Here is a 13,467-nt window from a genome sequence, read left to right on the forward strand (position 1 = left end):
GGTTTGTCGTGTCTTGTAGGACCGATTGTGCTTTCGCGATCCGCGGAATTGCCGCCCGCAGGGACCGATCGCGAGGTCCCGTGCAGTGCATGAGGCTGAACTATCGTTCTTGACACCAGACATGAGGCTTGTATAGCTGGACATTGACTTGAAATCGTTTGATTTTTTACTTTTCCACTATATCTACTGACTCTTGTGTCTAAGAATAATTCAAGGCTTTCGGCCCGACACTTATCTAGGGCTCCAGTTTACTTCTCAGGGTTTAGACGACGCTTGTGTGTTGGTTCCGCAAAGACTCTGGTCTCGCCTTCTGCTCTGCTCCCAATCTTTCGTGAGGTCACGAGATGTGTCCTCAGATAACGTTCCATCCCGAGGTCTCCAGCATTCCATAGCATCCAGCATCCTACAGCATCTAGCATCCTACAGCATCTAGCATCCTACAGCATCTAGCATCCTACAGCATCCAGCATTCCATAGCACAAGCCCTCTTCACTTCCCATATCCACTTCATCCCTTCTGTTTCTCTCCTCAAACTCTTCTCCAATCGCGTAGTCCCCTTCTAACTCCATCTGCTCCCTGTTCTCTTTCAGCGTTCTCTTCACTTCGCTATCCAGCGCACTCAGAGCAGCCTCCCTACTGCTTCTCCCATGAACCTTCTTCAAGACCAACTTATCCGCATTTCTAGCCAACGTCGCAGTCCACAAGTCCTCCTTACTACGTTTGAACCACGCTGGCTTAACGCGGAACGTGCAGACGGCAGTTGGTATGCCAGGGTACAGGAGGAAAGCATTAGCTTTGATGGAACCGACGAGCTGGTCGTAGTCTGGGCTGGCGACTCTGTTGTATAGTATGCCAGCGAGGCTGCTTAAGAAGACGCCTGTGCTCAGGACTGCGGTCCACGGGAACGCTGTATTATTTGGCGTCATTCTGGTTTCTGATGAAATCTCAAGTTGACAGAGTGTGGAATTGCGCCATGTTTGGAATACCTTCCTATAATGCCGCGTCGACAAACAGACATGGTTGCTGGCTTTCTTGTTTGAGGAAACAGCAAATTAGAGAACCTTCACGCTCAGTCGACGGCGTCTTTGTCAGGGGCTGGGAAAATCATGTCTGACAAGCGAAAGAAGCTCAAAGAATCAATGTATACCCGAACCACTGCATTTCGTCTAACCATAACCAAGAGGCTACACCATAGCATTGCCCAACAGTATCTCAACACGTCCTATCATAGCCAACCACTTGAATCGGCCATCGAGAAGACAACACCAGAGGCGTAGTCAAGACCAATAACATTACCAGGCATGCCAGACAAGCGACAGCACATCTCCAAGTAGACAAACTATGTGCGAAATGAGATCCGTGGACAGGGTATAGCGCCAAACACCGTAGTGAGGAAAGGAGACGCTGTCGTGAACATCGTTACGCAGGCGGCACGCGAAGCGCAGTGTCACGTTGGAGCGTGAGCGTGAGCGTTTCAGACACGCTTCCAGTCGAAGTTGACATCCTCGCGCGCCTGGACTTCGCCAACACTGGGGTCACTGCATACAGGCGCCCAAACCTGAGCCTCGAACTGCCCAGCCGCAATGTTATTGCCAAAGAACGAGTAGTCTGTGAGAGTTAGCACTGATAGCCTTGAGCTCCCGCGCGTTGCACTTACAGCAGTAGAAGCGACCCGGCCAATTAACGCCGTCGTCGCAGTGTCCAAGAGCACAGCCAAGCCGTGTGCTGTTGCGCCACACCATCTGCGTGAAGTGACCCCATGCTGCATCAAAGTGTGGGTTGTCGTAGGGGTACTTGGTCTCCTCTTCGTGCCAGCCGTGCGTGGCAGTGCGAGCGAACTCGATCCAGGCGTCGTAACCGTCAGGAGGTGGGTTCACGGAAGAGAGGTTACTGCCGGAACGTTTCTGTTCATGTCAGCTGTGCCATGCCTGTCATCGTGCCAACTACGTACGTGTTCAGGGTCCTTTGGACACTCTTCAATGTCAGCCCGCGCGGCGTCGGCAAGCTCAGTGTCCCAAATAAGGTCCTGCGCACAATGCAATTTGCGCCAGTACCAATGGGCTCGCATGACGGCGCTAATGAAATTCGGGTCGTCCTGGTGTGGAGCGTCATCGGCGACGAGATCGCGGTGCTTGATCTCGTGCCTGGGGGCGGCGAAAGCAGTAGCTGCCGTAAGAGCTAAGACTTTGGCGAAGAGCTTCATGACTAGGTTCTGAGATATGTGGTCGTCGATATGTAGGAGAATGGCCTAGGGAGAGGAGCAGTTGGTAGAGGTGAGAGGATAGCAAGTGCAGCTGAGATGCCAGGCACTGGTCCGAGGCGAATTAATGAAAGGCAATCTAAGGAGCGAAAATAGGTTGAACGAGTGACGAAGTAAGAAGGAAACGAGGTCGCTGGGGTTTATATGGTCAAAGACGTGGGCTGACGTCCACCATGGCGTGTTGTTGATGGTTGCGCCTGGCTTCACGTACTAGCGCCGCAAACAGACGATTGCGGAAGGCGCACCAACCAGCCGGGTGCCTACTTCAAGAGAGGGCAGTCCGGCATTGAGCACCGTCGACGGTGAATGATGAGCAGAGGCAGCAGACCTGCTGCAGCGGTCGTTCGTGTAATCTCAGCCGGGGTAGACGAGAGGTAGGACGAGTCCGTTGCGCTTCGCAGACGCCAAGTGGCGGTACAGGCCTGCTACTCGATTAGTCTCTTCACTGCGTTGCCACTACCCTGTTGCGAACTTACTTGAAGGTATCACCAAACGCTGACCACGAACTGGATGCGTGCGCGCCGTTCACACACCACTACCCCTCTACAGTGACCTCGTGGAGCCCACTACGCTAGCTGTAATTCCAAACATCGTTAGATCAACGCACAAAATAGACATGTGAAGGAGAACGGCAACACAAGCACGCAGGGTGGCGTTCGCGACGAGTGACTACAGCTGGGCCAAATGAGCATGCGCGGGGTGAGTCAGCATAGTCTCTCTATGGCAGGCTGGGATTGGTAGAAGAAGTAACAAAGGGACCAATATGTGGTATGAATGCCTAAATGATGATCTAGTCTAGCACCACCGTTGAGGCATGGCGATAGCATCGCCTCGGTCGTTCAACTCGGCCCAGGTGGTGTCAAGGACATTTTGGTCCTAGGAAACGTCGCACTTGTACTTGGTGGCTGCCGTTGACAGGACGTCTATCCCTCGTTGTGTATGCGTTGGGGTAAGAGAGGCTGACTTGAATGTCTCAAGTCCAACGCCGTCGCGATGACGCAGCGTATGTGCCAAAACGCCCGAGGATCCTTTTTGTGCACTGTTCTGCTCCCAGTACGAACGGGAAAGCAGTTCCCAAGTACAGACAAGACGTACCATTGGTCTCAGAGCCCATTACCAGGTTTCGCGCAACCTGGATCCCACTAAACCGATACAGCAGGACAGTGTACTCGCACCTGCTCATCGGACGCGTCGCCCCTGCGTCGTGGACCAGTTCATCGACAAATGCTGGTACAGCATCAGATTCCCGCCGTGTTCGTGTCGCACCAACGTTAGGGCCGAGAGCGTCCCAAGATCCTCACCAAGACGCTTGTGTAAGATGGCGACTCGCACAAAGCCGTCTGCGCCGCCAAGGCCGCTGTTCATCGGTCCGGTGAGGTAACACCATGCCGACAACCAGGGATAAATTTGCCGCAACGACTGAGGCAGTACGTACACACGGGAAGCTGCATCGCATCGCCCGTGCAGATCACAGCGCAGCACAACACTGTGGTGTCGAGTCTCTTCATCCTTCCTTGAGACGTTTGGCGGGACGTCCAATGATTGAGTCGTCCGGAAGGCCACTCCTCTTGGTACCTGGTAGACTAGACGTGCGGATATCGTTGTCCTCCTGGCTGACCCTCCTGACGGGGTACTTGATCTTCGAGTCCTCGAAGCAGCTGTCGGCTGGTTTGCCGTGAACGGTGAAGTAGGGATGTGACAGCGCTTTCTCCGCTGTTAGTCGTTTCTGGGGGTCGTACTCAAGCAGCTGTTTAAGCAGCGAGAGTCCTTCGGGTCCAGGTGTATCTGGTCCAGAGCCTATTGGATACTGGTTGTTGTTGAGGGTCTGGTGATACCATCGTTCTAAGCCGTCGCCACCTTGAGGACGCGGAAATCGTGCAGCGTTGCCTGAGGCCAGGGACGAGAGCTGAGGATGTTCGGGCATGGCCGTCAGTAGCGGCCACCGGTCTTTGCTTGGCATGCCCATGATCTCGACTATCTTCTGCATCTGGTTGCGCTGGAACGGGACCGTCTTCTTGCTGTCCATCTTTGCCTCCTCTCCCTTGAAAATGGGCCGTAGGGATAGCAGTTCGGCAAAGATGCATCCCACCGCCCACAGATCGACTGCAGGAGTATAGTGACGACTGCCAAGAAGGAGCTCAGGTGCGCGATACCATATTGTCACGACGACCTTGTCGCCTGAGAAGAGAGATTGCAGCGGTTTGTAGAACAAGCGAGCAAGACCCAAGTCGCCTATCTTGACTTTGCCAGCACTGGTGACCATGATGTTAGCAGGCTTGAGATCGCGGTGCATGACCCAATTCCGGTGCAGGTAGACCAGTCCCTGCAGCAGCTGATAAAGAATAGACTTGATGGTCGGTGCAGGTATCGCCTGCCGTTGAGGTTGATTATGGTGGTGGATGATCTGCAGTAAGTCGTGTTCGGCATATTCGAAGACGATGTAGATGCACTTGTCCTCCAGGATGATCTCTACGGTGTGCACGACGTTGGGATGTGCCAGCTCAGTACACAGTGCCATCTCGCGTATGGCGGATTGCGAAATGCCAGAGTATTGGAGTTCGCCTTCTTTGTCCGGCTTGAATCTGGGCGCATTAGCAGATACGGCGGTCAAGGTCCGCTCGACCTACTTCTTGATGGCGAACTCGCCGGTGCGGCCATTCTTGCCCTCGGCTTTGTAGACGCGTCCATAGGTACCGCTGCTGATGAAGCCGACAATCTTGTAGCGCTCTGTGACTCGCTTCTTGTTGTTGTAGCCAGTGAACATGGCATCAACGGAATCTAGCGGGTCTTCAGGAACAGGTTTAGTACTCGCTCCTAGGGACTAACGTAGAAATGATAGCTCGGAAGATGCAGCAGGGTCCAGCAACGTCAACAGAAGGGGGTGATGCGGACACGAACGGCAATTGCTGACGGCAGGAACAACAATCACGCAGGCAGTGGCGCTCAGCCAGGAGGCGCCAGATGAGGCAACGTGAAGCGACGGTGACTTGAGGGGAGGCTGGACGGGGGAGGACACGCGAACATACAGGAGGGGATGACTGATGGACACGTAGAGAAAGCAGAGGCGTACCGTCGGGAGCTGTCGCAGCGCTGTTCTTGCGCGATGGGGCTCGGGCGGATGCCGCAACAGAAGCCGACGAGGCCGGCGGGGAATTGGAGCGCTGGCTCATGCTTTTGCCATCAGCCTCAGCCTCTCGTTTAGCTGACGTCTCCACGCCCGACGCGGCAGTAACGCGTCCACGGAACTATTCCGGTGAGTCCTGCACGTGTGGGACGCGGTCCGAGATGGCGAGCTTCGGCGTCGATAGATGCGCAGAATGTGTAGAATGTCTGGCCTGAAGTTTAGAGGGTCTATGGGCTGAGAAACAGGTTCCAATCATGCATCGATGGAGGCTACCAAGTATGGCTCCCCGCAGAGCCTCAGTCTTGGACCCAACCACTTGCTCCGGCCAGTCGTCGTCCAAGCTTCACATGCCACCACCGTGACCTCTTTCTCACCACCGTGAAACCTCAAGCTTCAGACAGCCTTGGAACTTCCATGTCTATGCGGTGATAACCAGACCCTTGTCGCTCTTATCTGAGCGGCCTGAACAGGTAGGCGCGGTGCGGCATCGTCATTGCGATGTCACGTTCTACGAGGCGGCTGACACGTCCAGGAAGCTACAACGGCGCCTCAAACCTCACACCTCACCTCTACCACGTAACGTAGACCCCGCCATGGACCCGCGTTCGTGGTTCAGCAGCCTGACGGGCTACTTTGTCTACATCCTGTCGATTGCGACTCTCGGCCCGCTCCTCTTCGGCTTTCACCTGGTGGGTCCCAACGTCATGCTTGCCGGCGCATAGCTAACACGCCCAGTCTGAGCTGAACGCGCCCGAAGATGTCATCCGCTGTAAACGCAAGTCCATCACGTCGGCCGTCGCTGGCCCGAACCTCCCGCAATGCATCGAGATGAGCCCCACCGAATGGGGCGTCGTGGGATCGCTGTACACACTGGGAGGTCTGGTTGGAGCGCTTTCGGCAGGGCCAGTGGCAGGCAAATACGGCCGCCTCAGGTCTATGCAGCTATTTTCCATCTTCTTCGCCGTAGGCCCAATCTTCGAGGCGCTGAGCCCAAACATTGGAGTCATGGCGTTTGGAAGGCTGTTGTCAGGAGTCGGCGCAGGCGCGGCTGTCGTCATTGTGCCCCTCTACATCTCTGAGATCGCACCGCCGGGCGAGAAGGGCTTCTTCGGTGCCTTTACCCAGATCGGGTGCAACGTGGGCATTCTCATCACGCAGTTGCTGGGCTACTTCTTGAGCCACGACTCTTACTGGAGGCTTATCTTGGCCATTGGAGGTGTCATCGGTGCTGTACAAGGCGCCGGACTGCTACTGTCGGTCGAGAGCCCAAAGTACATCGCAGAGCAGGGTAATGTCTCGCTCGCGAAGAAGACTTTGCGCAAGATCAGGGGAGAAGATGCAGACATTGAAGACGAGATGAACGACTGGGGAGTCTCGGGCTCCGGCAACGTCAGTGGTACGTCGTCTAAGCCTGTCCATTGATGGACAGCATGCTAATATTTCTCCAGAGGAGGAGCAGACACTACTGAGCAACCAAGATGGGTCGGCTGAGGCGAGGCCCAAGGAGTCAGGCAAAGAACAGACGCTGAGCATCATGCAAGTCTTCCGCCATCCCGACTACCAAAAGGCCGCCGTTGCCGTCGTCATGGTCATGCTGGCCCAGCAGTTTAGCGGCATCAACAGCATCGTCATGTACGGCGTGTCGCTCCTAGCAGGCTTACTCGAGTCCAACTCTGCACTGCTCAATCTTGCCGTCTCAGCGCTCAACATCATCGTCACCGCCAGCTGCGCGCCCCTTGCTGACAAGCTGGGTCGCAAGGTCTGCCTGCTCAGCTCCCTCGCCATCATGGGCACGAGCTCGCTCCTACTTGCTATTGGCATCATCAAGTCAATTTCTGTTCTGTCCGCAGTCGCAGTCCTGCTGTTCGTGTCCGGCTTCGCTGTTGGTCTTGGCCCGGTGCCCTTCATCCTAGCGAGCGAGCTGGTGGGCCCGGATGCTGTCGACGCAACACAAAGTATTGCGCTCGGAGCCAACTGGATCGCTACATTCATCGTGGCACAGTTCTTCCCGCTGGCAAGCGCAAAGCTACACGGATATGTCTACTTCATTTTCGCGGCACTGTCAGCGTTCTTCTTCGCCTTCATTACGTGGTTCGTGCCGGAAACCAAAGGCAAGAAGAACGCAGACGAGGTCTGGGGCAGAGAGCGTAGGGTGGATTGATTCATGGTGGACTGAAGGGGATATTCATGCGAAGTTCAAGGGTTGGCGGGGCGGATTTGGTCGATTCTGGTACAAGGTCGAGCTGCCCGCTACGTCACCGGCAAAGCGCCTGTATGCGCTTTCACCACGCAAAGCAGGCTCGTCGCACCTTCACCTCACACAAATGCCGAAGATCCTGAAGCCGCATTCTTGGCCGAATCAGCAATTGCCTGGGATGCACAGAAAGAGGCACTTTCGAATGCCAAGCTGAGGACACTGTACAGAATATGTTCGCATGTGAAGGATGGATCTGTAGCCAGAATATCAAAATTATTGTGTCACTCAAGATGATTCAGATACTTCCCGAAAGCAGCTGTGGAATTGCTCCGACTTCACGGCTAGGCAGTCAGCCGAGTCGGGGAAATAATCGTCGGAAGCGTCCACCCCGATTCCTAATTGCTGACACAAGTGGTGTGCTTAGTGATTTTGCGCAGCCGCGGCTAGAAGGCGGCGGGTCCGAGCAGCGGCTTCGGATATGTCATTCAGTCATTCGACCCCACTGGCGCTGGAGAGTACCTCACGCCTTCAGTCTCACTTGCGATGCGATTGCAGTACTAGAGCTACTACCCTGCACTTTCACTTGTCTCCAACATGCCCTCCAACATGACCGCATTCCCGCCGCATTTCTCACCACACCTCTCGAGCGCCGGGCGAGACGGCTTCGACTTCCAGACGTCACAGCTCGAGGCAGAGACGCCGGAACGGGTCGCAAACGGCGATGAACACCACAGTCCCCCGCCCTCGATAATATCGCCTGCCTTCACGCCTCCAGCGACACCGGGCGTCTCGACCCCCTCGCGGCCCCGGCCACCCCGCTCCATACCAGTCGATACCTCAGTGCGCACCGACACGCCGCGGCCGGACCTGCTGCCCAAGCTGCCCACGGTCGAGTGCGAAGTGCGTGCGCGGATACCCACAACCACGGGGCATGAGATGTGGCTGCATGTGTACAGGAACAGCGTCGACACCAAGGAACACCTGGCAATTGTCTTTGGGAGCCAAATACGCTCGAGATCGCTGGATGCAGAGCGCCCGGGAGAGACGGAGCTAGACCGCATGACAAGAGGCGCATACGTCGGACGCCTGTACCCGGGGAGGACCAGCTCGCGGGTTGAGCAGCTCAAGAGGCAGGAGGGCGTGCCCACGAAGCGCAAGCCCGACGCCGACTCCGCGCACGTGGACAAGAGCAACGGCCTGTTGTCGCCAGCTTCTGCATCCTCATCCGAGAACGGCGACGTGCAGCCAGCTTCTTCTCTAGAACTACCTCTCGTCCGCATACACTCCGAATGCTACACCGGCGAGACTGTTTGGTCTGCGCGCTGCGACTGCGGTGAGCAGCTCGACGAAGCCGCGCGGCTTATGGCCGATCCTACTCTGTCACCTTCTGGTGGTGCTATTATCTATCTCCGCCAAGAGGGTCGTGGAATCGGTCTAGGCGAAAAGCTCAAGGCATACAATCTGCAAGATCTAGGCAACGACACATATGAAGCAAATATCATGTTACGGCATCCTGCAGATGCGCGAAGCTACGGCTTGGCCACGGCTATGCTCATGGATCTGGGCTTAGACGGAGACAGAGGGATTAGACTTTTGACCAACAACCCAGATAAAGTCCATGCTGTCGAGGGGCCGAATAGAGAAGTCGTCGTGAGGGAGCGCGTCGCCATGGTTCCGCTTGCGTGGAAAACAGGCGGCATGAAGGGCATTAAAAGTGAAGAAGTAGAGAAGTACCTTAGTACCAAGGTGAGCCAACGCCAGATTGCGACACTTCGAGATGCGAAATTTGCTGACAATAATGCAGATCGAAAAGTTCAAGCACATGTTAGATCAGAAATAATGGCATTTGGATGGTTGACATCGTATTCCTCAGTTTCCGTCGCATCCGATAATGTGATCTGCTAGACGATCAACGGCGCTGACGTGGGGCGCAGGCGACTGCTCGGCCGCTCTGAAACCACTAAAATAATCATAACCTGCTTCACCTCACCGCGCCGCCTCTGCGACCTGCGCCCCATCCTTCGCTTATCCTTGATTTTCAGTCTCTCTTCGCGTATATAGCGGGTCGTCCATGGTCTTGGTTACGGCCATCATCCCGACAGTATGGCGAGCCCGCGAGACGATGCAGCGGAGAACCCCTTCCTCAGTCCGGCGGATGGACGCAGCATGAGGAGCTTCACCGCTGACTCCAAAAGTAAGACAACACCCCTGATTTGTCTGCGTGAAAGCTCAATTCGGTTAGATAGCTCGAGGAGCATGCTACCACTTTTGTACACCCAAGGCTTACTGGAACCACAACGAAGCGGATATTCCATAACACTACTATTGACGTCATTATACTCGACATTATGTTCGGCCTTGTTCTTCATCGTCGCTTTGATACAGCCAAAATATGGACATGTCGTATCAGCACGTGGGCGATTTTCCCCTTCCTCGGCGGCGCTATTGACGGCTTTCATCGCCAAGACTGTCGAGCTATCGTTCGTGATGGTATTCTTGGCGTTCATAGGGCAGGTCCTGTCGCGAAGAGCTATTCAGCAGAAAGGCATCAATTTGGCTAGTGTGTCGATGCGATCCTGGATTCTGTAAGTTGACCGCGTTTCGGGCCAGCGCTCATGTTGGCTGATTTGGGGAAGTCAACCAGGGAAATTATTCAGCGGGTGGCACAGCGTCAGGGTCGCTGGCTTCAGTGTGTTGGGAGTACTCTCACTGATTACGGCCATCCTCTCTCTACTATATACGACTGCTGCGGGTGCTCTTGGTATGCCAGTACCCTTGGTCTTTTACTATGAGTCGCTGACACATCTCAGTGCAACCACAGCTACGCCTCCCACCCTGGGAGCATCAAATGCTTGCTGGTCAAGTAGACGGCGACTTCTCCAGCACTTTGAAAGCTGACAAGACTTGTCTCACTGCCTGGCCCGACGTCGGCGACACACAATGGGGCGGTAGCACATGTCTTGCCATGAAGTGGTCTTCGCTCTGTGGCCGCAACTTTATCAAATACATGTCCGCATGGGACGATCAAGCAGCTGCAACAAACCCTGCTTGGATGTCTGAGCGCCTTCTGGAACGGAGGCCGATTAGTGCGTCGCTAGACAACAATGTCACTGTTACTACTGCGTGGCTTGATGATCATGATGTTGCAGCCGATTCTGAGAAGGCAGGCAGGATAAGTTCGTGGCCGAAGTTCCTTTGGTCTTACGTCGCTAATCTTGTGTAGTCAACAACATCACTATAGCCGTCCCTCATCGAGGAATACCGGCAGCAGCTCGCAATGTCCAGAATGATTTGCTGCAGCCAGAAGTAGGTGGATCATCCATGCCACATTTATACCATACTCACAAATTTCTAGGATCTCCATGACGGTGGCTCATACTCTATCCACGCTTCGGTCGCTAGCTTTGCCTTGAACGCACTCTGTGTCAATGCCAAAGAGGAGGAGCTAGCTCCACTCATATATACCAATTGGCCCAATGCAATTTCGATGGAAGAAGGCTCGAAGTCGGTCAACTGGTGGCCAATCCTAGGATTTCCAGAAGGCACCAACACGAACAACAAAACAGTACTTGATGATGTGTTTGGGTGGAAGGACGAGACGGAAGATCACTCGCGTGCTAGACCAAGTAAGTTCGATCCTCTGCATAAATAAATTTTACTCACGTCACGCAGTCTTCCTTAAGTATCCGAAAGCAGGAAACACAGTAAGTGGGTTCGAGTGAACCAGAAGATGATGGACTAACTGGCTAGATTGCAAACCACACTCAAGTACCATACGAGCTCGGCGACCGACCAGAAGTCTATCTTCTCGGCAAAGCCCCCGACAACACCACCTCCGACTACTTCCTCTGCTCCATGAAAGCCAGCATCACAACCTCCTGCACCACACGCTACAACGCCTCCTCCGGCGGCCAAAGCCTCGAAGCAGTCTGCGACGACACAAACGGCAAACACAGCGACGGCTCGGCCATTCAGCCCCTTCGTTCTACCGGTGATAGAACAGCTCTAGTCGGCTGGCGCGACCTCGGCTTCAACCTCCTCAACTCGCTCAGTCTAAACAACGGAGTCTTCGACGGCGACGCCTCAACAGCCCGTATATTCACTCAACTCCAACTCACGGAACCCAAGCTCAACAAAACACTCCCTAGCCCCGCAGAAGCACTCCTAAGCATGACAACATGCACCGTCCTAGACCTAACCCAAAACTTCCCTTTTCAGCCCTTCGGTAATATCACCGCCAACGATTTCTCCACCCCCCAAACCCAACACTTCAACGCCTCCGTCCGCGTAGCACAATACATGTCCGGCGGCTCAGAAACCTACCAAAAAGCGCTCCTCGTCGTCCTCGCCCTCACTCTCCTCATCAACATCTTCATCCTGATCTACTTCGCCGTTTTGCTACGCATCAAACTTATCACGGATTTGTGCGAGCCGCTTGTGCTTTTTGTGCTGGGGTATCATAGTCCGCCAAGTGATGGATTGTTTGAGGGGAGGTGGGGGGTGAAGGGGGAGGGCCCGTTGAAGAGGGATATGGCTGTGGAGTGGATTGTTAAGAGGAGGGGGGAGGGGTTGGTTGTTGTGGGGATGGGGGAGAGGGATGGGGAGGTGGAAGGTGAAGGGATGGGGAGGGGGAGAGGGGAAGGGGGGTGGTTTAGGATGAGGAGGAGAGGGGGAGGGAGAGGGGATGGGGATGGGGAGGAGGGGTCGCCCGAGGGGCTTAGGGCGTAGTGGATGGGGATGTGAAGATACTTCATGTTGTAAGACGTATGTTGCTCCTCGAATCAGCTACTTTTATCGTTGTTCCTAGCCCTGTAACGGACTAATACTATTTTGTATAGGTTTGTTAATCGAGATTAGACTAATCTTGCTACATCTGCTCTCATGTAGTACTAGTCGATATTCTTACAAGACCTTCTTTGGTATTGGAGAGACAAATACGTCTTGCAACACGGAGGATTTGCGTTAAACCACCGTTATCGACTTACCAATCCATCACCTACACACCCAAAGTTCCTCGCGAAAAGACTTCAAACTCGAGCGCGAGCCCACAAGTAGTTGCGTTACGGTTGTTTTCTTGATGACTGTCACATGACCGCCAAGGATGGCACATGCCCGGTATATAGGGTTTATCCCTTCCTAAATCAACCCTCTAAACCTAACACAATTTTCACACCTAACCTATCGCGACGAGCGACTTACAACTTGCAAGATCCATACGTACCTACCCTATACCTCGCCGTGTAAATGGTAAACCTCGTGCGGCGATAAGAGGCATAGCCCAAGCTTCTGTAGGCCGAGAATAGGTTGCATACTCTTGTTTTACGACCTTCTTAATACTACTAGAGGGCTATACTAGACTTAGGCACCTTCTTAATAATACCCTACGGGTTATATAATCATCTTAATACACGTATACCTAGGCACAATCAGGTCCTCCCGAAAAGAGAGCCTTGAAAGTATGAGGTCGTCAAAACAAGAGCTTACGGTTCTTTCCTTGGGCTAACGATGACTGACTATAGCAGACTATCCTCCTCGTCGTCCATCTCAGGTACCAATAGGGGGAGAAATGAAACCACCGTTACCGAATATCTCTCACCCATTGTACACGACAAATGTTTCATCGCGAAAAGACCCCTCAGGCTCCAGCGCGAAAGACAGAGAAGGGGAAGAAATGACGTAAAGGCTTGCACTGCCCCTATGGCCACGCTTGTCAGCTGTGGCTTGCGCTGCGCCACACACCCCGACCTCGTAGGAGCCAGGATATATCACCAGGCCTTGTGCACATCTTCCTTCTCGGTTTCTCATGTCATCCCGAATTGACAGACTGGAAACATAATCTGTCACTTTGAATATCGTCGCGTTCCACTTTGAGGGTTTGAAGAAGTG

The 13,467-nt window shown here is 54.2% G+C and overlaps 5 protein-coding genes across 5 annotated transcripts; 3 read left to right on the top strand and 2 right to left on the bottom strand.

The window, feature by feature from the left end:
- Positions 1–1,474: 1,474 nt before the first annotated feature.
- J4E93_009708 (uncharacterized protein) lies at positions 1,475–2,203 on the bottom strand (the record flags this gene model as incomplete). The annotated part of the gene is made up of 3 exons (XM_049347597.1): positions 1,475–1,608; positions 1,658–1,904; positions 1,952–2,203. The coding sequence occupies 3 exons, from the start codon at positions 2,201–2,203 to the stop codon at positions 1,475–1,477; spliced, it is 633 nt and encodes a 210-aa protein (XP_049195098.1).
- Positions 2,204–3,764: 1,561 nt separating this feature from the next.
- On the bottom strand, positions 3,765–5,024 carry SSN3 (cyclin-dependent protein kinase; the record flags this gene model as incomplete). Its single annotated transcript, XM_049347598.1, has 2 exons — positions 3,765–4,842; positions 4,888–5,024. The coding sequence occupies 2 exons, from the start codon at positions 5,022–5,024 to the stop codon at positions 3,765–3,767; spliced, it is 1,215 nt and encodes a 404-aa protein (XP_049195099.1).
- A 953-nt stretch (positions 5,025–5,977) lies between these two features.
- On the top strand, positions 5,978–7,545 carry J4E93_009710 (uncharacterized protein; the record flags this gene model as incomplete). Its single annotated transcript, XM_049347599.1, has 3 exons — positions 5,978–6,073; positions 6,120–6,780; positions 6,833–7,545. The coding sequence occupies 3 exons, from the start codon at positions 5,978–5,980 to the stop codon at positions 7,543–7,545; spliced, it is 1,470 nt and encodes a 489-aa protein (XP_049195100.1).
- Positions 7,546–8,175: 630 nt separating this feature from the next.
- Positions 8,176–9,421, top strand: J4E93_009711 (uncharacterized protein; the record flags this gene model as incomplete). Its single annotated transcript, XM_049347600.1, has 2 exons — positions 8,176–9,327; positions 9,386–9,421. 2 exons carry the CDS (start codon positions 8,176–8,178, stop codon positions 9,419–9,421), a joined length of 1,188 nt encoding a protein of 395 aa, XP_049195101.1.
- Positions 9,422–10,429: 1,008 nt separating this feature from the next.
- J4E93_009712 (uncharacterized protein) lies at positions 10,430–12,309 on the top strand (the record flags this gene model as incomplete). The annotated part of the gene is made up of 2 exons (XM_049347601.1): positions 10,430–10,757; positions 11,351–12,309. The coding sequence occupies 2 exons, from the start codon at positions 10,430–10,432 to the stop codon at positions 12,307–12,309; spliced, it is 1,287 nt and encodes a 428-aa protein (XP_049195102.1).
- Positions 12,310–13,467: the final 1,158 nt, after the last annotated feature.

The sequence above is a fragment of the Alternaria ventricosa genome (genome assembly GCF_023758065.1).
Source record: "Alternaria ventricosa strain BMP 2768 chromosome Unknown scaffold_24, whole genome shotgun sequence".
NCBI classification, from domain to species: Eukaryota; Fungi; Ascomycota; class Dothideomycetes; order Pleosporales; family Pleosporaceae; genus Alternaria; species Alternaria ventricosa.